This window comes from Gigantopelta aegis, chromosome 6 (genome assembly GCF_016097555.1).
Source record: "Gigantopelta aegis isolate Gae_Host chromosome 6, Gae_host_genome, whole genome shotgun sequence".
NCBI lineage: Eukaryota > Metazoa > Mollusca > Gastropoda > Neomphalida > Peltospiridae > Gigantopelta > Gigantopelta aegis.
In genome coordinates this window covers 42,838,965-42,862,538 of record NC_054704.1, presented here as the reverse complement: position 1 = coordinate 42,862,538, position 23,574 = coordinate 42,838,965, and the positions used below count along the sequence as shown (strand labels likewise).

The following is a 23,574-nucleotide window of genomic DNA, read 5'->3' as shown; positions in this document are numbered from 1 at the left end:
TATGGTTAAGAACCACACAGATATATAGAGAGGAAACCTGCTGTCGCCACTTCATGGGTTACTCTTTTTGATGATCAGCAAGTGCGAGTGCGAGTGCGAATAATGTTTTACATGCTCATATACCACTAGAGTTTCGAGCATGTCCGTCCCGGGGCCTGTCTCTGGATAGCCAGGGGCTTGTCCCGGGACAGAAAAAAATTAAGCGGACAATTTTGAAATTTACATCCAAAAATTAAATAGTGTGCCTTTAAAATTTTGATGCGCATCTCTAATATAATTAATGAAGAAAATTCTACTCATTAAATTTGGTCGCTAGATTAGATCGGGTGGTCAAAATGAAATTAGATAAGATGGGGGGGGGGGGGGGGGGGTGGGGGGGGGGGGGGGGGGGGGGGGGGGGGGGGGGGGTTGTGGGGGGGTGTAAAGTTGAAAATGGGTAGAATTTTGAAAATAGCAATTAGTAAAAAAGTTAATAGAATTTAAAAAAAAAAGAGAAAAAAGTTACAAGCCAAAAATAAAAATAAATGACTGCTCGGTCGAATATTTATATAATTTGGAGCATTTCAGAAGGACAGTCCAAAAATAAATAAGAGAAAGAAGTGAGGATCGGACTATTTAATAATATTAAAAAAAGAAAGTAATTTCGACATAAACATTTGAACGAAGGTCTAAAAGTTTAAAGTCCGATCTATATGTCCACGTGAGTGGCCTCGTTAAGGCCGTTAGGGTGCACAGCTTGTAGGGACAAGATGGGTTGCATCCCGTCAAGAAAACCCCTAGATTGACAGTCAATAGACGTTGAAGGTGTAGTGCTGTGCTGAAATACAGATCTTGAGAAGCCGGATCCGTCTGAACGAGAGAGAGAATCAGACTAGGGTATAGTCCAGTCGTCATAGGTTGGTATAGTGGTGCGGTCGGGCCCGTCTCCGGAGGATACGAGATGGTATCACAATAAAACAAAGTAAAGTCTAGAAAAGAGTAGTAGGGGCCGACCCCGCTTCCTATTTCTTCTTACAGTGGGGCGGTCAATCTTCCATTGCTGCTAGGACAGGCTCGGACATGTAGAGACTAAACGCGAACAACCGTGGCGTTCTGCAGAATGGCCGTCATACGAGTCACGAAAAAAGAAAGTCAACATAGTCAGACGGAGAAATTACGTAGAGGCAAGGAATCTCGCTAAAAAAATAATCCTGCCTGGTGGTGCAGACTGTCGAAACGAGAAGCGTTCCAGCGTTCAATCAGTTCCAATGGCCGCATACATCCCAGTAGAAAACTTCACTTCGCTGATAAAAACAACAAAAGTGAAGGATCCCCAAGTCGAGCCGCGAAAGCACGTCCAGTGTGCACAAACACGTCTTACCGCGACAAGCTCCAGGCTGGGAATCTGATCAGCAAGGGATCTTTTATATGCACCATCCCACAGACAGGATAATACATATCACAGCCTTTGTTACACCAGTTGTCGAGCACTGGTCGAACGAGAAATAGCCCAATAGGCCCACCGACGGAGATCGATCCTCAACCGGCCGCGCTTCAAGCGAGCGCTTTACCACTGGGCTACGTCCCGCCACCATATTATAAGTGAATTCAGTATTATAACTTTTATTATACAGTCCAAATCAGTATAATACTCAACTGTTGTTTCAACAAGTTAGTATGGTAATGCACTACTACACAGCTGCTTATATTACAAATGAAGTCAGCATAATAATTCACTACAGTTTTCATTACAGTCCAAATCAGTATAATAATTCACTGTAGTTTTTACAAGTTAGTATGGTAATTAACTATTACACGGCAGCTTATATCACAAATTAAGTCACTATGATAATTCACTGCAGTTTTTATTATTACAATCCATGTTTGGTATTACAATTGTAGTTCTGAGGAAACAACCGTAGCCAAGCAACTAGCCACCTGTCATATTCATCAGCTTTAATGCATACTGTCGAACCTCTTCAATTTGTTCATCGGTAAGCTCGATCTGTTTTTGCGGCGGTGGGGTTACCACTGGAGTTACCACCTCAACCTGTTCGATCACCTGTTCGATCACCTGGGGTTCTGTAAAATATGATTAATGATGATGTATATACGTAATTCTAGACTACCAACTGCCACGACAGAGTTGGCCAGCGTTCTGCTCTCACAACGTCCACGACTGTCCAGTTGCAAGCCCGAGCGCTCTAATAACTCGATTTTCGTCGTATACGACTTCTACGACCGATTAGTTGTTAATCTGGAGTTGGGGAAAATTACAACGCAATCCGCTAGTTAGCCAACTTCATCGTGCCAGTTGACAGTCTGAGGCTAGCATGAAGTAAAGTTTATATGGATATGTAATGCTAGTGTCAGACTTTCAATTGTCATGACAAAGTTGGCCAACGACTAACGGTGGGTGCGCTCAGATTAACAACTAATACGTCGTAGGAGTTGTATATGACGAGAATCAAGTTGTAAGAGCGCTCAAACTAGCAACGGGACAGTCATAGAAGTCAAGAGATCGGCGAATTGGCCAACTCTATCGTGACAGTTGGTAGTCTGAATCTAGCATTAGGTTAACCACATGATACCTGGAATGGAAGAAACGTGTAAAATTATAATGTTCCTTCTGAAGGAATCAGAACAAAAAGGTAAAATATTTTGAGAACTACAAAAATTTTATTGTTAAACCTGCAACCACATGCATGTCTGTTCATGAAATTGGCGAATCCAGAAAATCTGGCAAGTTTACCGTCTGTAGCTAGATGAGTTGCGTAAAGACATCAAACTTGTCGACAACAGCCTCCTGGAATAACGTTGCAGTGTTTGCCTTAACTGAGCGCGCCAGTTTCCGTCCGCTTTCCTCTAATTTTCCAGTAAAAGCATAGTTTTTCTACTACTAAATTAAATCATTTGGCTGTAAAATGTTAAAGGTATAATATTTACATTTCAAAGTAAAAAGTTAACAAGTAATTTTGGAGGATAGCAACTTTCAGACTGTATTTGACGTCTACAGCACTGACATAATTATTATGTAAGCGTAATCGCTGTTTAGTGTTACATGTATATATATATATAACCTTTATTGAATAATGACTATATATATATATAATAACCACCGCCTCAAGACTCGATATATGTTATGTTAATCGTAACCCTGTAACACTAGATAGAGTTTCTTAGAATCAACCACTATTTTGCCAAATTCACATGCGACTTTGTATTGTGCAGAGAGATTCGACCATGCCCATATATTACGGTTTTGTCGTTCAGATTATGTACACGTATTGCACTAATTAAATCTTGCACATACCTTGTGGCGGTTTACGTATTATTCCTATTTTGGTCAGTATGTTTTCAACTCTGGCCTTGATGGGCTGTAGAATGATCTTTTTGATAGGGCGTGTGATGACCTTCACTACTTTCCGGACGAAGCGTGCAACTCTTCGCCACGTACGGCGTACTCGCCAGGCGTCGCTGCTGCTTAAAGCCACGGCGAGCACGACGACTAAAACTAGAGCAATCCTCATCTGATACACAAACAAGTAGATCTACCTTGATGTTTTCCAGTCGTTTAGTGTATCCACTGCATTATTCAATAAAGGTTAAAGCACACTATCCAATGTTTTCTGTCGTAGACCGAGCTGGGGGTTAAAAACATAATAACACGAATTTACAGGACTTTACTTGAGTAAATATGGAAATAAATAAAAATTATATTAATTTGGGATACAAATCTCGTTATTGTATCACTCAAAATGTTGTAATTGAAGTGCGATGGTGGGACGTTAAAGTTTGTTTTGTTTAATAACACCACTAGAGAGCATTGATTTATTAATCATCGGCTATTGGATGTTACATATTTTGGTAATTTTGACATATAGTCTTAGAGAGGAAACATTTTTCCATTAGCAGCAAGTGTTCTTTTATATGCACCATCCCACAAACATTGTAGCACATACCACGGCCTTTGATATACCACTGTCTGGAACGAGAAATAGCCCAATGGGCCCACCAACGAGGATCGATACCACACCGATCTCGCATCAAGCGAGCACTTTACCACTGGACTACGTCCCGCCACTACTTCTACTGGAACGGTGACAACCAAATACGTAACAGTTATGAATTGTTATATTTTAGACAATGTCATATTTTAGACAAAGCATTTGAAGTAATATTTTACAAAGAGACAAATCCAAGATTTTATTTCAGACCAAATACAGGCGCGTAGGACGGATTTTCAAAGTGGGGGGTCTAATTTTTATGGTTGTACAAAATGTGTTGTGCGAAACCGCGAGCGCCGCAGGCGCGAAGCCCCAAAGCCCCATAAGAATTTTTTTTAAATATTAACCCCCTTTATAGCGATTCTGGCGTGTTTTCGGCTTATTACCTGAGACATTTAAAGTCCCGAAATAAAAACTGGCATTGGAAGATGACAGTAAATGGGAGCAGTGTGGGAGCTATGCCCCCACCCTCTTCCAAACATTCAACCCCCGCTTCCGATATATATCTAGAATTTTTTTTATACTTGTAGCTGTAAAAGTGCGTCTTGTCTTCTACTAACGCAAGTTGCACTGAAAAATATCGACACAAATATTTTCGTGTCAATACATAAATTAAATTTTTTTTTTTTTTAAAAGTAAAAATTATCGTAATTAGGTTTACTGCCCCTGTATAAACTGTACAATGCGGATCGTTTGCAACGTATTATGATTAATTGATTAATAATAATAATTATTACTATTAATATACGAGCAAAATGTTTGCGCCTTTCGTGTCGTTAAGTATATGAATGATATCATATGTAAAAATAAATATCTCACCTTGCTGCTTTAAAAATGGAGACTGCTCTTACCTTGGTAGGTCATCGATTCTGTGAATTCAACATGCTTATGACGCTTTTTATTACTGTTGGTTGAGGATTTAGCACTGTCAATATTTCCACAAAGTCCTTGACAATTAAATGAAAACTAACACATTAGCAATTTTAAATGTTGATCTAATGCAGATATGATTCTACGAAGGTGTCAAGTTAATTTATGTAGCAGCTGCTTTTATGGGATGGTCAAGGGAACTCCGTACAACATATCATAATGTTGTTATATCCTCCTATATGAAGCAAACACTTCATACTCGGTACGGGCGACACGTAAATTAAGCGCTCGCTTGATGCGTCACTGGCCTGGGATCGATTCCTGTCGGTGGGCCGATTGGGCTATTTCTCGTTCAAGCCAGTCTGAGTGTTACATAACTGATGCAACAAACGCCGTGGTATGTGCTGTTCTGTCTGTGGTATGGTACGTATCAAATATCTCTTGCAGAAGGCGTGTGCAGATTTTTTTATTTGATTTTTTTATTATTTTTTTTTATGCAGGGGAATTTCGATTGTAACAAGCTTAGTTTCGAAGGGGGGGGGGGGGGGGGGGGGGCTCGAGATATGCTCCGTCGGAAAATAAATGTGAAAGAAAGAAAATTAGCTTGAGCAGATGGTTTGACCCCCCCCCCCCCAAACCCCTCTCCCTTGCAAACGCGCCTGACTACTGCTTATCGAAAAGAGGAGGCCTTGGAATATCGTCAGCTGGTTTCCTTTCTATACATCAGTGTGCTTCTTAACTATATGTCCGACGCCATATAACCGTAAATAAAATGTCTCATTATTACAACAGTGTGCTTCTTAACTATATATCCGACGCCATATAACCGTAAATAAAATGTCTCATTATTACAGCAGTGTGCTGCTTAACTATATATCCGACGCCATATAACCGTAAATAAAATGTCTCATTATTACAGCAGTGTGCTTCTGAACTATATGTCCGACGCCATATAACCGTAAATAAAATGTATCATTATTACAACAGTGTGCTTCTTAACTATATGTCCGACGCCTTATAACCGTAAATAAAATGTCTCATTATTACATCAGTGTGCTTCTTAACTATATGTGTGACCCATATAACCGTAGATAAAATGTCTCATTATTACATCAGTGTGCTTCTGAATTATATGTCCGACGCCATATAACCGTAAATAAAATATCCCATTACTACATCAGTATACTTCGTAACTGTATGTCCGACGCCATATAGCCGTAAATAAAATGTCTTATTATTACATCAGTGTGCTTCGTAATATATATCCGACGCCATATAACCGTAAATAAAATGTCTCGTTATTACATCAGTGTGCTTCTGAACTATATGTCCGACGCCATATAACCGTAAATAAAATGTCTCATTATTACAGCAAAGAAAGAAAGAAATGTTTTATTTAACGACGCACTCAACACATTTTATTTACGGTTATATGGCGTCAGACATATGGTTAAGGACCACACAGATTTTGAGAGTAAACCCGCTGTCGCCACTACATGGGCTACTCTTCCGATTAGCAGCAAGGGATCTTTTATTTGCGCTTCCCACAGGCAGGATAGACCAAACCATGGCCTTTGTTGAACCAGTTATGGATCACTGGTCGATGCAAGTGGTTTACACCTACCCATTGAGCCTTGCGGAGCACTCACTCAGGGTTTGGAGTCGGTATCTGGATTAAAAAAAACCATGCCTCGACTGGGTTCCGAACCCAGTACCTACCAGCCTGTAGACCGATGACCTGCCACGACGCTACCGAGGCCGGTCTTCTTTGAAGCTGCACAGCGGCAATTCGCACGACCAATGTTGATGCTTTAACACCATCAACAACGCCTCAGTTATGCACGGAGGCACACATCTAACGCTTTAATTTACACGGGGCAGGACGTAACCCACTGGTAAAGTGCTTGCCCGAATCGCCGTCGTTCTGGGATCGATCCTCGTCGGTATGGCCATTGGGCTATTTCTCGTTCCTGCCAGTGCACCACGACTGGTATATCAAAGACCGTGGTGTGCACTATCATCTATGTGGGGTAGTGCATATAATATATCCCTTGCTACTAAATGAAGCGGATTTCTGATTTACTAAATTGTTAGAATTACCAAATGTTTGACATCCAATTGCCGATGATTAATACATCAATGTGTTTGAGTGGTATCATTAAACAAAACAAACTTTAATATATATAGGTTATTACTAGAGTGTTTCGGTATGGTCAATATCAGTTATTAGGAATAAAACCTGTATTATGCGAGCCTCTCGTGCACAGTCCACGCAATCAACATCTGATTTGTTGTTGTCTGCTTATCTGCTTATTGTTTATTTGTAAGGTTTACAACTTCGCAGTTCAGTCATATTTTCATTAACGTAAAGGTGTAGCCCTAAATAACAAACGAGTCCTGAATTTTGATAGCATGGTAGACGTGTATTGTCAACGTCCCTAACTTCGTTATGCTTCAAAGTCCATTCGATTTCTTTTTTCGTGCACAGTCCACACAATCAACATCTGATTTGTTGATTTCTAAGGTTTATCTTCGCAGTTCAGTAATATTTTCATTAACAATAAAGTTCAGACAAGTGTAAATACAAAACGTTACAAACCTCTAAAACCATTAATTCGTGTTTTCTTATTCCTAAAAATTACCGATGTCGAGTCCACTTGAGTCGTAGAGATAACTTAAAATGAAGAGAGATGACTTAACATGACTTAACATATAACATGCCAGATCAACAAAGTCAAATCATTTAATTTTATGATTTTGACCCCCCCCCCCCCTCCGCCCCCGTTGTTAGAATTTATTTTTAATTATTATATTCGACGATTTGCAAAGGGTATGCTGCATTTTTGTGCCCTTACGGTAGTGAATAGTTTTAACTAAAATCAGTTCATTAGAAAATTGACTGCTATGAATGTGTTGTTAGCAATCATGGGGGAAAACAAGTGAAGCAACTGCTCCTGACTGAAATTTTCCTTTTAAAACGTTTATGCAAAGTGTTCGCCCACTGTGTATATATCAGAAACATATTTGTTCATATAGTGTCTTTAAAACTACAGGTTATTTTTCTACACACATGTGCCAGGATGCAATTAGAAATGTTACACAATTGAATTGTCTGTTTACTGGATGGCGATACACTTTTTGTTTTTACTATAATCGATTCGTTTTACGTCAGGTTTTTTATTTTGTTCGTTAACTGACTGGAATATATTCTGACTACCGTTCCGTAACTAAACAATGTGAAATATTATTTCCGTAAGAATCGCATTCGTGTCTTTGTTGTTAGTTGAACAGCAGTCTGTGACGTCGATGGTATTTGTACGGTCTAGGATAAAACTCGGCATTGACTTCGCCGTTTATTTAGTTTTTAATTTTAACACATGTCGGCACATCTTACTGAAAGCAGGAATTTACAAGTTCAAGCTGATTTTATCATGTGTAGAACATGGATATCATATTTAACATAACAGCAAAACAATTCAAGTACACAATAACCAGTAAAACATGTAGGCCTACTTATTACAATAATAATAATATTTTAAATACAGTACAAATACTAAACACATAATATATCCGAAGCTAACTCCAAGGAAATTATATTATGTAGCACCAAAACATAGATAATCCATAAAGTCATCGGCCTCTTTTGATTACACAAATGTAACTTGTATAAGGCATTATTATGATGCTGTTTAACACATCCATGATAATGCTTTATTTTTTCATCCTGACAAACTGTGTATAGTCAATATCAACCAGGTGTTTTGCCTATTCAAGCTGGTTGCAGTCACTACTCTTTGAGAACTGTTATCAGCATACTTTATTGCACAGAGACCATCGATATAAAATATCTTAGTGCAGTGCATTTGTAGACGAAGGCACACAATAAAAAAGAAATCTGCAGGAATGCATATTATAATAATTTCATGCTGTATTTCAGGAAATATTTCCATCTCCCTTTTCAAGGACAATTTGCGTACACTGTAGATGCTTCAAGAGTATCAAACGCCATGTTGCAGATGAATGTAAAGTCCTCCTGAAGCACAAAAATACAATAACCTCATACATTATATTACTCCGAAGGAATACATAGTTTGCCAAATGCCCATTCGACTCTGCATTGTGCGGATCTACGACCCTGATCATGAGTTACGGTTTTGTTTTTCAGATACATATGTGATTTACATGGTCCATTATAGATAAGTGAATAATATGGCATTATATAATAATAGTTTCCGTTGACATTATATCAACACGTCTGACGTAATCCCAACAATGTATGTGTTCCACAGAAAAAAAAACCCATTTATACTTCCAGAAGATACACCTATTTTCTTATCAATCGCATTTCACTCCACAATAACGTCACTGCTAATTTATAAATAATAAAACTAACATACTACAATTTTAGTGCATAACTTTTGGTCACACACAAAGTTTCCCATTGCAGTTATTTCTGGATTTTACTTTGGATAACCAGTATTATGGGCGTCGCCACTACATGGGTACAATATTACTCAGTGGTGACCAATAGTAACATAGTAATCTAGACGCCAATTATGATATTATGCTTTCCATTAACTAGTAGTAATGTTAGGCAACTTTTATTTATTAACACATTATAAATCTACATACTTATATTTACACGGCCCGCATGTACTACCTCTTTCACTGGCAGTACATATACATGTGAAAAAGAATCTCTGACCATTCTTACCTTGGTGATTTTTACATTAGGCAGGATGGCTTGAAACCGCCTGATGTTGTTGAAACCTCCACTTCTTTGTCCATCTCTATACCTGCCATGATATTGTTTGCTATGCAAAGCAATATGGCATTTTTAGCCTCGGCATCCCTGAAATGGAAAACTGATGTTGTTTAATTTAGCTCTAGATCGCAAATGCTACAATGCACATAAGTGTCATTTTATATCAATGTATCGAGTATTATAAGTGAAAAAGGACAGACTAATGACAGTCCAGATCTAGATATTGCTGTTGGTGATGGAAAGTATGTCAGATGTCATACCATGATTCAGGGGTTTCCCCAGGGCCTTTAGGCGTAGCGGCCCGACACACCTTAGTCCGTAAAGTAAGCGCTTTGACGGCGTGGAAGCGCCTTAAATCAATTGCCGCTACGCCTTGATTTGAAGTGCTTTAGAAAAACTATTTTCACAAGTACGAGCGTGGCAGTCGACTACCTCTTGCATACAACTTGTGTACCAGTATATCAAGCACACCTAATTACTATGACAGGTAAATCACTTCCTAAATACCTAACAATGGACCAGTTGTCTGCTCACAACTGGTGTTTAGTAATTTTACCACATCTTCTGGGACCGCTAATCCGTCAGGAAGGCGCTTACTCGTAACGGGATTCCCGTGCCGAGCAATCAAGCTTCAAGGCCGATCAAAGAAGATACCCATTGACAGAATCAACTATACCATTTAACTGAATAAACGATAGGTGAAGCACTTTTTTAAAAGTACAGTTAAGTTGGCAATCAATCATTTCTATCCTAGCATCATTCCCAAAACTCCCACACACCAATAATATCCAAGGCTCGCGCTGTCGGTAGCCAAATTTGCCATTGGCTAATTAAAAATTACTTTAAAAAAAATAATACCAAATATTCAGTTAGCGTAATAGCGATCTCGCGACCGGTAACGAGAAAATCCAGAATACAGCGTAGGCGTTATGATGTTTGTTTATTTTAATAATAATTGTTATTAATTTTAACGGCATGCATTCGACATGTATGACAGCAATGTGACGGTAATTCAATGTCTGAAAGATCTGTAACTTGTTATTTTAACTTTGTAAAGTCTTTGAACCAAAGTAATAAAAACAAACCGACAATGCGTGTCAATTTGAATACACATGCCAGTTAAGGGCCGAAAGACATGTAGGCTATCCCAAGAGCTGAGTTCAGCCAGATCGAGCGAAAACAAAACGTTCGCTACACTGGTTTGTGCGCTTCACGTTAAACCAAATGGACACGACGGACACCAATCAAATAGTTCGCGAACGTCAGGAAGAACGTTCGTTGGCTGAACCGAGGAAAGATATTGCTGTTGGTGATGGAAAGTATGTCAGATGTCATACCATAAATAAATTGTGATGCTAGACACAAGTTTGTAACCTGTATATATTTGGTTAGGATTGAGTGTATCATCGTGCATACTACAGTCAAAGGACAGTTGCTATAACCAACCATTAACGTTGGATTGACTACCAATGAATGGACGTGATAAAATTATGTAAATAACACAAACTAATTTGCCATTCACGAATAGTTAAAATTGTCACACCCATATATACTATTGTTTAAAGTTGTAAGAAGCCTAACCAACATTTCTGTTATTTCACAACAAATAAAAACAGTAGGGCAATTCCACGAGTCAAGGGACATGAGAGGAAAAATAAATTTAAATATTTCATTATACAAAGGGTCAAAATTAATTCACAAGACACCCAATTTGCAGAAAAACTAAACATTCTTGTTCACACACTCATCTTTCCTAATGCTTCTGACATCAACACATATTACATCATTTCAAAGCTAACTCCGACCAAAAAAACAGGAACATTAAGCCACTCAAATCCCTTCCATCAAACTGGCTTCGATACTTTGTTACTCAATTTATAATGTCAGTAGCATCACTTTAAAGAATACAGGCATTTAAAATATTTAATGAACATAGGTTGCCAAAAATTATGATTTAAAACTAAGTGTTCGGTCAGGTTAGGGTGTCAAGAAAAATATGAATGTTTTATGCGAGAAGAAAATTTGAAGGTGTATAATCATGTCCTTTGTAATTCTCTTAGCACTAGTCAAGGTAAAGATAACAAATATGTCAATCAGTCCTGAAATTATGTGATTTGAATTTGTTAAGTCAGAAAAAGTCTTCATTTAGCATCGTTATAAAAAAAAGGTGGTTTCACTATTTTACCCACAATTAACTAGTACTATAAGGGACTATCCTGAGGTTTCTGCCCTAAAACGACTTTTGTTTGCTCCTCCAACAAAATAAACACAAATCCTCCTTTTTTCTAGTTTTTTTTAAAAAACTCTTATCTTACCTTATCATGTTTTGCATTTAAAGCATTATATGGATAAATGCAGTAAATAAAGGTATGACCTTTAGCTGCAATATTTCATATTTCGTATGGTCTTTGCCAAAACCAATTATATAGAGATACATGTACTACAAAACATTACGATATCCAGAAATACTTTGGCTATAGAGATATTTATATTTTAAGTAAGAACATGTTAATAAATAACAATTTTAATAATGTAAAAATACTTTTATTTGCCGAACATTTCTTAAAATGGCTACAAACTGAGGATGCTCTCTGTCACCCTTGCTCATACTCTGAGCTATTTTCAAGACAATTCAATTTCAATTTCATCAGGCAACATACTCAAATATAAAAGTATGTACTCAAGAAAAATATAGTGTGTCACAAATTAACCACACTATTGTGCCAATCTAAGTTATGTATACTGATGAACACTTTTCTGATTCATGATGGAAATCACGAAGGTAAGTAATACCTGGAAATGACCATTCAAAGAGAACAATATGTTTGTTAGAGAGAAGATGAAGAAACAGCTGCCACCACCCATTATGATGAACAAAATGGATGACTGGGATATAGTTTTTGATACACCTATTAATTTTTAATGAATCCATATCGTATGACACCAGCAACTACTGTGACATATACGAAGTATCTTCATACAATGGTAATCTAAAAATACACCCGGATATGACATTGGTAGTCTTGTAACTTATCATTATCGACATAGGTTCTTTTTTATTTGCAGACCCTTTTGAAACCATTTTAGGGGACAGTGTTTGTCTTCAAACTGACAGTGTTTTCATGAGCTTTACCTTTAAAATAAATGAAGGCTGTTGCATGACAGAAATATTTAAGAGACTATGGATATATTGATAAATCCTCAGTGACTTTGTATTAAATTGAAAGTCTGTGAAAGTTTAATTAAAATTAATCAAAATCCATATCATGATATTCACCATGCATTAAAACGTTTTTATCATCACAATATACTGCTTTTTTTTAGACTCAGAACTTTATTTTATGTCAGTACAAAATGTAACGTCCGTCACGTAACGTCCGTAACACACAATTATGTTATAATTTTCCTTACATTTTTAGTTCAGAGCTGAATTGTAATTGGTAATCTTCTATAGCCATGTTACCTTTAATCCACGGGCAAACACAGATTTGTACAAGTTAAGGGTTTCACACAATTTGGAAATGAAGTTAGTTGCTTTTTACCCATGTCCTTTTGAAGTAACGTAAGTCACGCACATATGTCTGACTACCCACCAATCGATAAATATTTCGAAGGACTTTTTCTCCATGGCACCAAATAGACATGACCATTGGCAAGTATCATACACACGATCCAATATACTCTAGCAATCTGGTCATTTGGAATGAATGTAACGTCTGTCACCGTGGAATTGCCCAGTATCACAAAATATACATGTTGCAGTGTTTGTGAACATTACCAGCCCGTATATGGTTGTCAAATAAATTAGGATTTACAAAAATGTATAATAATATGACTGTCAAAGTAATTGTAGCGTATCATTTTGTATATAGCTGTCATGGTACAACGTACACTTTTAACCTATAATATGCAATTGGGACATGACGAGTAGATAGGTTCTGCCTGTCTATAGTTATTAAATGTCGAGATATTAAAGACTGACCAAAATTAATGTGACTCAAGATATTTGAATCGTTACAAACCTGTACACAATTGTCACAGGGTGTGGTCCAACATCCTTCTGTTTCTTGTGTATCTTTTCAGTGAGTATTGTCAAAATAGACATCAGTTTTAAAGACTCATGGGTGGAAGACCATCCATAAATACTGTAATGATGTATTTCTCAGTTTCTCTCTGCATTTTAGAAAGTTATATGGTTTTAGATCCAGATATGATTAGGATTACCGACTTTCTGGTGCAGTATACATCAGTAAATGGTAGTGTAACCCCAAATGCTTAAAATCAAGAATGCAACGTTTAAGCTATTTCATTACGATTATATCACATTACATATACATTACTTTATTTAAATAGCGTTGCATGTTCACTATCGCCACACTACTATTGTTTATTTTACTTTTTGAATTATTTTTTAGTTTACTACTATAGCTAACTATAGGTACAAGGGGACATTTTATATTCACTTTTCTGTAGACATGTACTATTGATATACCAATAACGAGGCAGTTGCTGGAATGCAATAATCACAAATCAGGTCCATTGAGGGATCGATCCTATGGCCAATCACATCCTGTATTCTTAGCTGATGATATGAAATCCAATAGCCGACGTTTAATTAATCAATGTGCTCTAATGGTGTCGCTTAACAAACTTTAGCTGAAAAAAGACAGGTCTTGTTACATAATAATTACACAAATACATTTGCCTCCACATGTAGTATCTTCTCTGTAATCTCTTGATAGACTGATGTTTGTCGTCGTGTTGTTATAGTTGTACCGCCGTGAGTCATGGAACCAGACAGTCTTGGGATGAATTTTAGCACCACTCTGTAGTTAAATAGGAGACATGTATGTATTCAAATTAAACACTTCCAGCAGTAATATATTATATGTACAATTCAAAACGCTATGCTAAGGACCATACACACAACTAGTATCCTTTATACATCTTATTTTGCAAAAAAACCCACAACATTTTGTAGGCATACATACATATTTATAAATACAATACCATAATGTACACATTGCGGGAATGGTAAGTAACAACGGGTTACAATTGATAAAAGTCAATAGTAACTGGGTAATACATGTATAGCAATACTATACAATATAATAACATATATCATATATCACCGTTGTATGTTCTATGCGTAGTAGCAGTGGTCAAATGCTTACACAATTTAATTAGCTCTTTTAAATTGTTGCTGGACAGTAGTTGCATTAATTTAAATGTTGATGGTATTATAATAATAAGGTTTAACAAATTTATCTCTTATGATACTGTAGAAAGGACACACTATAGGACAAAGTGATATTCATCTTCTTCTACATTCATATTGCACAGACTAGTCTACACATTATATTATTCCTGTCAACGTTGTGGTATCTGCCTGTTTCTATAAAGGGTTTATGGCAAGATAATCTATATTTACTCAAAATATGTTTGTATTTCAGGTCAATAGGTTTCTGAAGGTAAGGTTGTAGGCAATAATTATTAACAACGAATTTGTATAACAGACTTTTTGGAGAATTGTTGAATACAGCAAACATAGATTGGATAAATTGACCAGCCATTCTCTGTTTAAATAATGATATAAATATATTGCAATTTTCTATATTTTGATTATACCATATGTGACCAAAACTATTAGTGAGAAGCAGGTCTCGTATTTGACTAACCCAGTTAAAATAATATGATTTTCTTATGCACTCGTCATATAGCGTGGCGTAACACTCTTTCAAAATACAGTTAATGTATTCAACAAATTTATCCAATATTTAACAATTCGAATGTTCCTACTTGTGTGCAAAGGTGATCTACCTAATTAAAAATAGACTATCATATTAGTAGTGCTCCTTTTCACGCCTAAAATACTTTTACAGAATTGTAAATGTAGGATCGCGTGGCTATTTGCTTTGTTAAAACCCCAAACTTCACAATCATAAAATACTGCTAACATATATATATATGTATCAAACAGTTTCTGTATTTAAGAAATAGTTACTAGTTTTACCAATTAGAGCTGCTATAGCTTTTCTACCTTTTCTACGTTCTAAGCGATATTAAATTTGCCATTATAATGAAGACAGACATCAATATAGTTAAAACTGTCAACAATTTCTAAATCGTTTTCGTGGTATGTCCACCTAATAAGCTCAAGTAGTAAATTTAGGGAATAATCACCACATAATGTGCAAATAAATGCCATTAAATAAAGTGTGGAAAGGTCTATATGGAATATGATGCTAGAATACAACTCATAATGTACCTTTAAAGTGGTATGTTTACAGTTAAACGTAAACATCGCAAATGCGTGTGATTTCATATAATTACAAAAAGTGTGACATTCTCATACGTAGGACAAATCCAAAATAGGAAGATCTTGAATTCTGGGTTTGCTATTTAAGTCATTTCATAAACTTGAATAATTATTAGCACACACACACCTACACACCCACATTTGTCCATACAATAATGTTTCAATATTTATCATTTGTTTCATTGGTGGCTTTATGAATCATCTACCGATCTAACAGGGAAGAACTGTAGGTTTCTTCTCCGTCCTTCTGTCTATCTATCTGTCTGTCACACATAGTTTTTTCAGATTTTTTTTCCACAATGCCTTGTGATACTGAGTTGATATTTTGTCTATAGCTTTATCATGCACTGTTACTGATCAATCAGATCAGATTTGTCTCTCATGGCAATTTACCCATTTGTCTCAGAGTTATGATTCGTGAACTTCAGAGATATGCAACTGTATTTTCCAAAAAATATTTGCAGTGCCTGAAGATACCGAGATGAAATTTTGTATATAGCTTTATCATGTACTGTTACAGATCACGTTTAACTTTTATAGAGGTTTACCTATTTTCCACAGAGTTATAACCCTTGAATTTATGAAAATGTGTTGGTTCCGCCAGGGGACATGTATTGCTTCAACACTACTCTCAGAATGCTTGTTAGTTAAAGAGTTTGGTGTCATAAGGATTGACATGTTGAATGTCAGTTTTACTCACCTCTGAGCTCAAAGAAATGATGATGAACGAGTCATGTAAGTTTCCAGAACCCGTCTTCTGTGACTTTTGTGTCCGATACTAGAAGATATCCATGTTTTGCCAGTTTGGACTGAAATATTAAAACATATATATTAGGTAAATAGATTAGATTAGATAGCTGTACTTTTGTAGACTCATTTAAAATGGTGTAAAACATGTTTAAAATCAAACAGGTGCATAAGGTAGTTATGCACCTAAGACTAAATGCGTTTCGTGGACACGGCACAGGTCGCCACTGCCATACAATCCAATGAAAAAACCCACCCCAACACAGTCGAAATCGATTGTATACATAAACCTGGAACGCATATTAGTAAGTGCAAGTTAAATGCAACTGCTAGTAGGTCTGTAAATAGGTTTTAATTAGTAAAGACGTTTAAATTTACTTTGATCCTGTTTGTTTAGGATATGTAAGAAATAGAATATACTACATTCGTGGCCGTTAGATTCCATTTATGTTACAACTTGTTGTTTAAAAACGTATCCAATCCGATTTTGCTCGTTAGATACATTTTAAAATAACTCTTTGTAAGATAAATAGTACCTAACAGCCACTCATATAGTATTCTCTGCATGTTTAATACTTACAGGCGGAAACATTGCAAACATATTGTCTTGGCATCCAACAAATAGTTTGTACTTGTCAGGAGAATCTATAAGATAAAACTGAAAATAAAAGTATGCTGTTTATCAATATAGATGCTACGCACTAATGAGGAGAGATAACACAACGTACCGGCCTCGGTGGCGCAGTGGTTAAGCCATCGGACTACAGGCTGGTAGTTACAGGGTTCGCAGCCCGGTATCGGCTCCAACCCAGAGCGAGTTCTTAAGGGCTCAATGGGTAGGTGTAAGGCCACTACACCCTCTTCTCTCTCACTAACCATTAACCAACTAACAACTAACCCACTGTCCTAGACAGACAACCCAGATAGCTGAGGTGTGTGCCCAGGACAGCGTGATTGAACCGTAATTGGATATAAGCACGAAAATAAGTTGAAATAAAATGAAATAACACAAAGTACGCCGTTTTGTTTTTAAAATCCAGATATAATTATATGCAATGCGCCATTCAAGCTGATGTTGTTTATATATAATATGTAGTGAAAACGGGGCAGTGATGATTGAAATCAAATGAAGTATCTTGTATTCCAGGACGAGATAAATATTAAAGTCAAACATGATGCAATATATTCATAACATATCGTATTTGGAAAACAACTGAAGTTATATGGAGCAGCAATTGAATTTTAATAACAATTGTCGGTAATTAAAGTATGCAGATATAATTCAAAAACAACTTAAAATACACAGTATAATTTTGTTTGTAATAATATTAGCTAGACGCTACACACCTATGTATGGAGTTTCATTCAATGCACCAACTTCCTGGCAATCAAAACACAGAAACACGTAACAAAACTGATCAACAAACACAAATGTAAACAGACAAACAACAGCAACAACAAAAAACATCACAAAAAGCAACAACAGTAACACCACAAAAAGCAACACCAGTAACAACACAAACAAATTACAATCTGCAGTATACGAGAACATACTATTAACTCGTACGATACCTAGACGTCAACACCTTGCTTGAGAACTTAAAGGAAGCCATATATAGTATTGCCACCTGACACTTTTCTTGCCCATGACCATGGTTCCTTTCTTTTGTGCATACTGCTGGTGAAAATCGGCATTGGCAAGGCTGGTCTTACCATAATTAAATAGCTCCAGCATGGTCAGGAAAATACATTCATACTGTTCCTGTATCGAATGAAGACAATATTAAATTGTATTAACATGTTAGGGCATTAGAACAAAAATTCAATATACATGAGCACAAAAATTAACAAAGTACAACCCCAATAACCAACTCATACGCACGCATGCACGCACACACACACACACACACACACACACACACACACACCGAAAAAAACCCCACAACGCATATCTCCAACCCCAACCCCCCAAAAAAGAAGAAAACAAAATAGAAACAAACAAAACAACACAAATCAGCAAAACAAAGTGACAAGACGAAACCATTAAGAATATAACAAACCTTGAACAACACTAGGATATAAAACCTATAACAAATAAGCACATTGTACAATATAGTATATCTACTACAATTCATTCACATTGTTCCTGTGAAGAATTAACAAAACCAAATTAAATACCGTTCAATTGTATTAAAGAAACGTAAGAAGGTAGCAACTAAATTAAACATGAGACAACATACAATGCAATCATACCACAGGCGAACTCCCAATCCCAGACATGCTATGCACAAAACAAAAACAAAAGCAAAATGAAACCCTTAATCACGATATCATATCCAAAACAAATAATACAGTTGTACAATATGGCATGTGAACTCAGTTTGGAGTTTGATAAATTAAACTAACCTTGGTCTGGACCATTCCGTTTCGCTGGTCTCTCATGTCGATCATCACCTTACTGACATCAATGCGATTGTTTTTTTTCCATCTGTTCCAGCAGGATTTCTATAGCAATGTAGGTTCCAGTTCGACCGATGCCAGCACTACAATAATTGAATCATGTGTTTGCATAACAGCTCTAAGCGACTAAAAATATATTTGTACTAATAATGTTTAATGTAGTTAATTACTGATGTTTCAAATGTGCATGCTTGTGATTATCATGGAGGCATAGGATTGCTTTTTTTGTATTTAATATAGTTTATATTTGTTTGGTTATTACATTTAGCCTCTATAGATATGTTATGCATCTTTGTAAAGTACACAGCAATATCTCGGACACTAACATACTGGGAAGTTACTAGTTGTTTAAATGTGTAGTGTTATTGTTTTGCATTTTGGCGGTTTGGTGTAAAAAGTAAAAATATTTTGTTTATAATAGCTAAGACTTTGCATGTGTGTATAGTGTAAATGACGTCAAATCAGTACCATTATCCTACCTGCAGTGTACCAGCACTGGACCAGTATTGGATTCGTATGACGAACACTGTACATGGACTCGATGAAGTCGTGTATATTTGGAACACCATGATCAGGCCACGAAATAAAGTGAAACTCCTGAAATGTCTTGGATTCTCCCAACTGAAAAATAAATATATAGGTTTACATATAGGTTCATGTATATGTGGGTACGCATGTGTTCATGGATGTGTGCAACGGTACCTCGTATGAGATGATTCTCAGACTGAATCCCTTGGTAAACCTGGATAAAAATAGCATACCATAATTTAATTATTATTAATAGAACAATAATCAGTGGGTTGGTAGGGTATTTTATCTTTCTTCACACAAACCCATTAACATTTATCATGTGCAGATGCTCTAGAATGTGAACTAGTAATCCGTTATAACATTGAAAACATTGTGACAAGGCCATAACTGTTAAATAACCGAGAATAAATAACCAGGGCAGCGTGCTTGAGCGTAATATTTATTTAACAACGGACGAAAGTACTTGATCGTAAGATTTAACATCTCATATTTAAGTACAGTTTTGTTTTATGAAAAGTATCAATTTAGAGACCATGTCATTTGGTAAGTGACTAGGAATGTAATATTTTGGTATCCTTCAGGTTCACGACATCACCTTTCTTCTGTAACACTTTTTGTTGCTATACATATTATGTGTAACCAAAAACTTCCTGATGACAAAGTCAGCTCTCTCTCTTCCTTCTAAACAACAACAACTGTGAACGATCCAATAGACATAGTCTCTGTGTCTGACCAGTAAGGTTCACACTTTTGCTGAAAACCCTAGTTGAAATTTTGATTCGTTTTCAAATAGTATTAGCTTAAACAAGTGGTTTTCCCTGTGCTGATTTATTATTAATATCGTTATAATATTAATAGACTTCTTAGTGTATTGATTGAACAGTACCTGTATTTCCCCTTTCTCCGCGATCTGTGCGAGCTCGTACAGCAATCTGAATTTAGTTCATGTGCACTTCCTTTTTATCAAATGTGTACACAAAGCAACGAATTAACTGACATGCACATTACTATTATTATGAGTAGTTATTGTTATTAATGCTTTCCTAAATATTTGCAATTATGGATGAGCTATATTTACAAGTTTCTATCGAAACTCGTTTAACTATCGACTGGAATAAACTACATATCATGTTCTAAAACTGCCGTATGATTCCGATTTATATTGTGATTTGCACAGTATATTTTATGTGTGTAAACAACCCCATATACATTATATTGTATAAACAGGCTATATGATGCAGAGTATGCTAATTGTGTAATGTTTAAATGCGAGTATCCATACATAAAGGAACAGAATGTGCGATTAACATCACCAGAAAAAGAATTTTTTTTAACAAAATCATTTTCTTAGGTATGATGGGAATATCTGTGATAACAGCTACACGTATATACCTTGGATGCTTCGACAATGTTTGTCAACATAATTCTATATCTACATTCCCTTTTCCATAACATTCGCCAAAAGTCCTGCAGTCGTCCTGTTTGGAGCTGGAAAGTGAATAAAAAACCCTGCAAATTTGCAAAAATAACCTATTGTATACTTAACAATTAAAATATTCGAGAAGTATTGCAGATATTAAAATAGTAATTTTTGTTACATCTAGGTCAACTCGGAGCATAAATGTGTACATGGAAGTACCAGTCCTCGAATGAAAAAGGTATATATATTTTATAAGAAAACCCCATACATTTGCCATATTTTGTGTTATTTAGTATCAATCGTAAAATACCTTGAGCTTCGATGTAATAGTTCCTTGTAGTACAATCCTGAAATAGATATAAATAATAGTTTCAACAGTTTTATAATAATCTTCGCTACTGCATTCATATTCTAATTAATTTGAAGGGGAAACACACTTCATGTTCTAAATACCTGTAGAAATAAACGTTTAGCTCATTCGTGACCAATAAAAATAATTAAATGCCGATCATAATTTCACACGGGAAACTGATCTCAAAGGTACTTCGCCGTCAAAAGGAAGGTCTTTATTCCCCGCAAAAAAAAAAGAAAAGAAAAAAAGACGGTAATAAGCAGTAATACACCAAAACAATATGAAAGTTTAAAAGTGTGCAGTAGATCGAAGTCTTAACATACATGACACTTACGGATTTGTTATCAACATATATATATATATTACTACTCAAAAGAATTTAAGGGTCAGACGATATTTTCGACATTATTTTCTGAATGTCAATTATATTAGCTAGACCATAATGTCACGCATGGTACTGTTCCATTTTGACGAAAGTGGGTCTAAGCAACCCATAAATGAATTAAAATCCACTGTCATTGACACTGTCGACTAGTTCTAATGGCGAAAACATGCTTACATTTGCACGTAAATTAGGGCGAAAGCGAAAGGTCTGCTAAGTGCCCATAACTTGCTTTTTCACAAAGCGCTTCATTTGCACGCTTTGCACGTGTATTCCATGTTCCCAATGCTGAATTTCCGTATAATTGGAGCTTGCGTTCGTGTACGGTGCACACTCCAAATTCGACAATGGTACGACTTCAACTGACTATCGAAGATCGAGGAAGGGCTATTACTTGGCTTCAGGATGGCAATACGCTAAGAAATGTTGCTCTGAGACTTGGTGTCAGTCAGAGTGTCGTTGGCCGACTGTGGCAACGGTACCAAGCAACGAATTCTGTTCGAAATCGTCCACGTTCGGGAAGACCCCGAAGCACTACAAATAGAGAGGACCGCTACATCACCAATATGGCTCTATGTCAACGCACAACAACTGCACGCCGATTACGTGACAAATCTGCAGACTGCGACTGGAACTCGAGTGTCTGATCAAACCATACGCAATCGTCTGAGAGCCAATAATCTACGCTGCCGTCGCCAGGCTGTTCGACCACCACTCCTACCACGTCACAGAACGGCCAGACGTCACTGGTGCACGCTTCAACTGCGGTGGCAACGTGTTCAGTGGCGTCGAGTGATGTTCATTGATGAGTCCAGGTTTAGTCTCCAGTTCAACGACGGTCGGGTTCGTGTCTACAGACGTCCTGGGGAGCGCTTCGCTGACGTTAACGTTAGACAACGTCACCGGTTCGGTGGTGGCAGCGTCATGGTGTGGGGCGGCATCTCTATCCACCACAGGACCCCCCTCTATGTGGTGGATGGCAATCTGAATGGAATCCGCCATCTGAATGAGATTATCCGGCCGTTGGTTCTCCCAGACCTTCAGTAGATTGGCGGCGGGGCAGTTCTGCAGGATGACAATGCCAGACCCCACCGCGCCAGGGTGGTAACGGACTTTCTCAGACAACAAGGTATCGCCAGGATGGATTGGCCAGCATATTCGCCTGACTTGGCCCCAATAGAGAACGCCTGGGACGAATTAGGCAGGAGAGTTCGGGATAACCATGCCCCTCCGGCCAACCTTCATGATCTGGGTCAGCTTCTTATGGCAGAGTGGCAGGCCATTCCCCAAGAGTTCTTCAGACGTCTGATCAACAGCATGAGGCAACGATGTGTCGAGTGTATTCGCGCCAGGGGTGGATTCACACACTATTAAACGAATGTTCTAATGTGTAAAATCCATGTTTGACAACCTTCAACTTTGACAGCATGTGACGTTTATTTGTTTTTTTTGGTAAATATGGAACAATAAATAAAATTAGTTTACATCATCAATCTAATACACTCTGAAACTTATTTGGTTATAAATTTTTGACCCTTAAATTCTTTTGAGTAGTATATATATATATATATATATGTACAAAATACACTGCAATAGTCAAGTTTGGTTAGTTTAATGACACCACTAGAGCACATTGATTTATTAATCATCGGCTATTGGATGTCAAGCATTTGGGTAATTTTGACATATAGTCTTAGAGAGGAAACCCGCTTATATGCACCATCCCACAGACAGGATAGCGC

At 36.9% G+C, this 23,574-nt stretch overlaps 1 protein-coding gene across 5 annotated transcripts; it reads right to left on the bottom strand.

Moving 5' to 3' along the window:
- Nucleotides 1-1,705: 1,705 nt before the first annotated feature.
- Nucleotides 1,706-21,445, bottom strand: LOC121376535. Of its 5 annotated transcripts, XR_005958463.1 has the most exons (10): nucleotides 21,409-21,445; nucleotides 19,627-19,768; nucleotides 19,094-19,230; nucleotides 18,035-18,449; nucleotides 17,268-17,332; nucleotides 16,641-16,749; nucleotides 14,313-14,447; nucleotides 13,644-13,794; nucleotides 9,571-9,708; nucleotides 1,706-2,061 (listed from the first exon to the last, which is right to left on the bottom strand). XR_005958463.1 is itself a non-coding variant. In XM_041504445.1 (3 exons), the coding sequence occupies exons 2-3, from the start codon at nucleotides 3,507-3,509 to the stop codon at nucleotides 1,910-1,912; spliced, it is 369 nt and encodes a 122-aa protein (XP_041360379.1). In that variant the 5' UTR covers nucleotides 4,806-4,859; the 3' UTR covers nucleotides 1,706-1,909. The 5 variants fall into 5 exon arrangements, 1 of the variants encoding a protein (XP_041360379.1); XR_005958462.1 differs by lacking the exon at nucleotides 18,035-18,449; XR_005958464.1 differs by lacking the exon at nucleotides 18,035-18,449 and having other exon boundaries at nucleotides 14,321-14,447.
- Nucleotides 21,446-23,574: the final 2,129 nt, after the last annotated feature.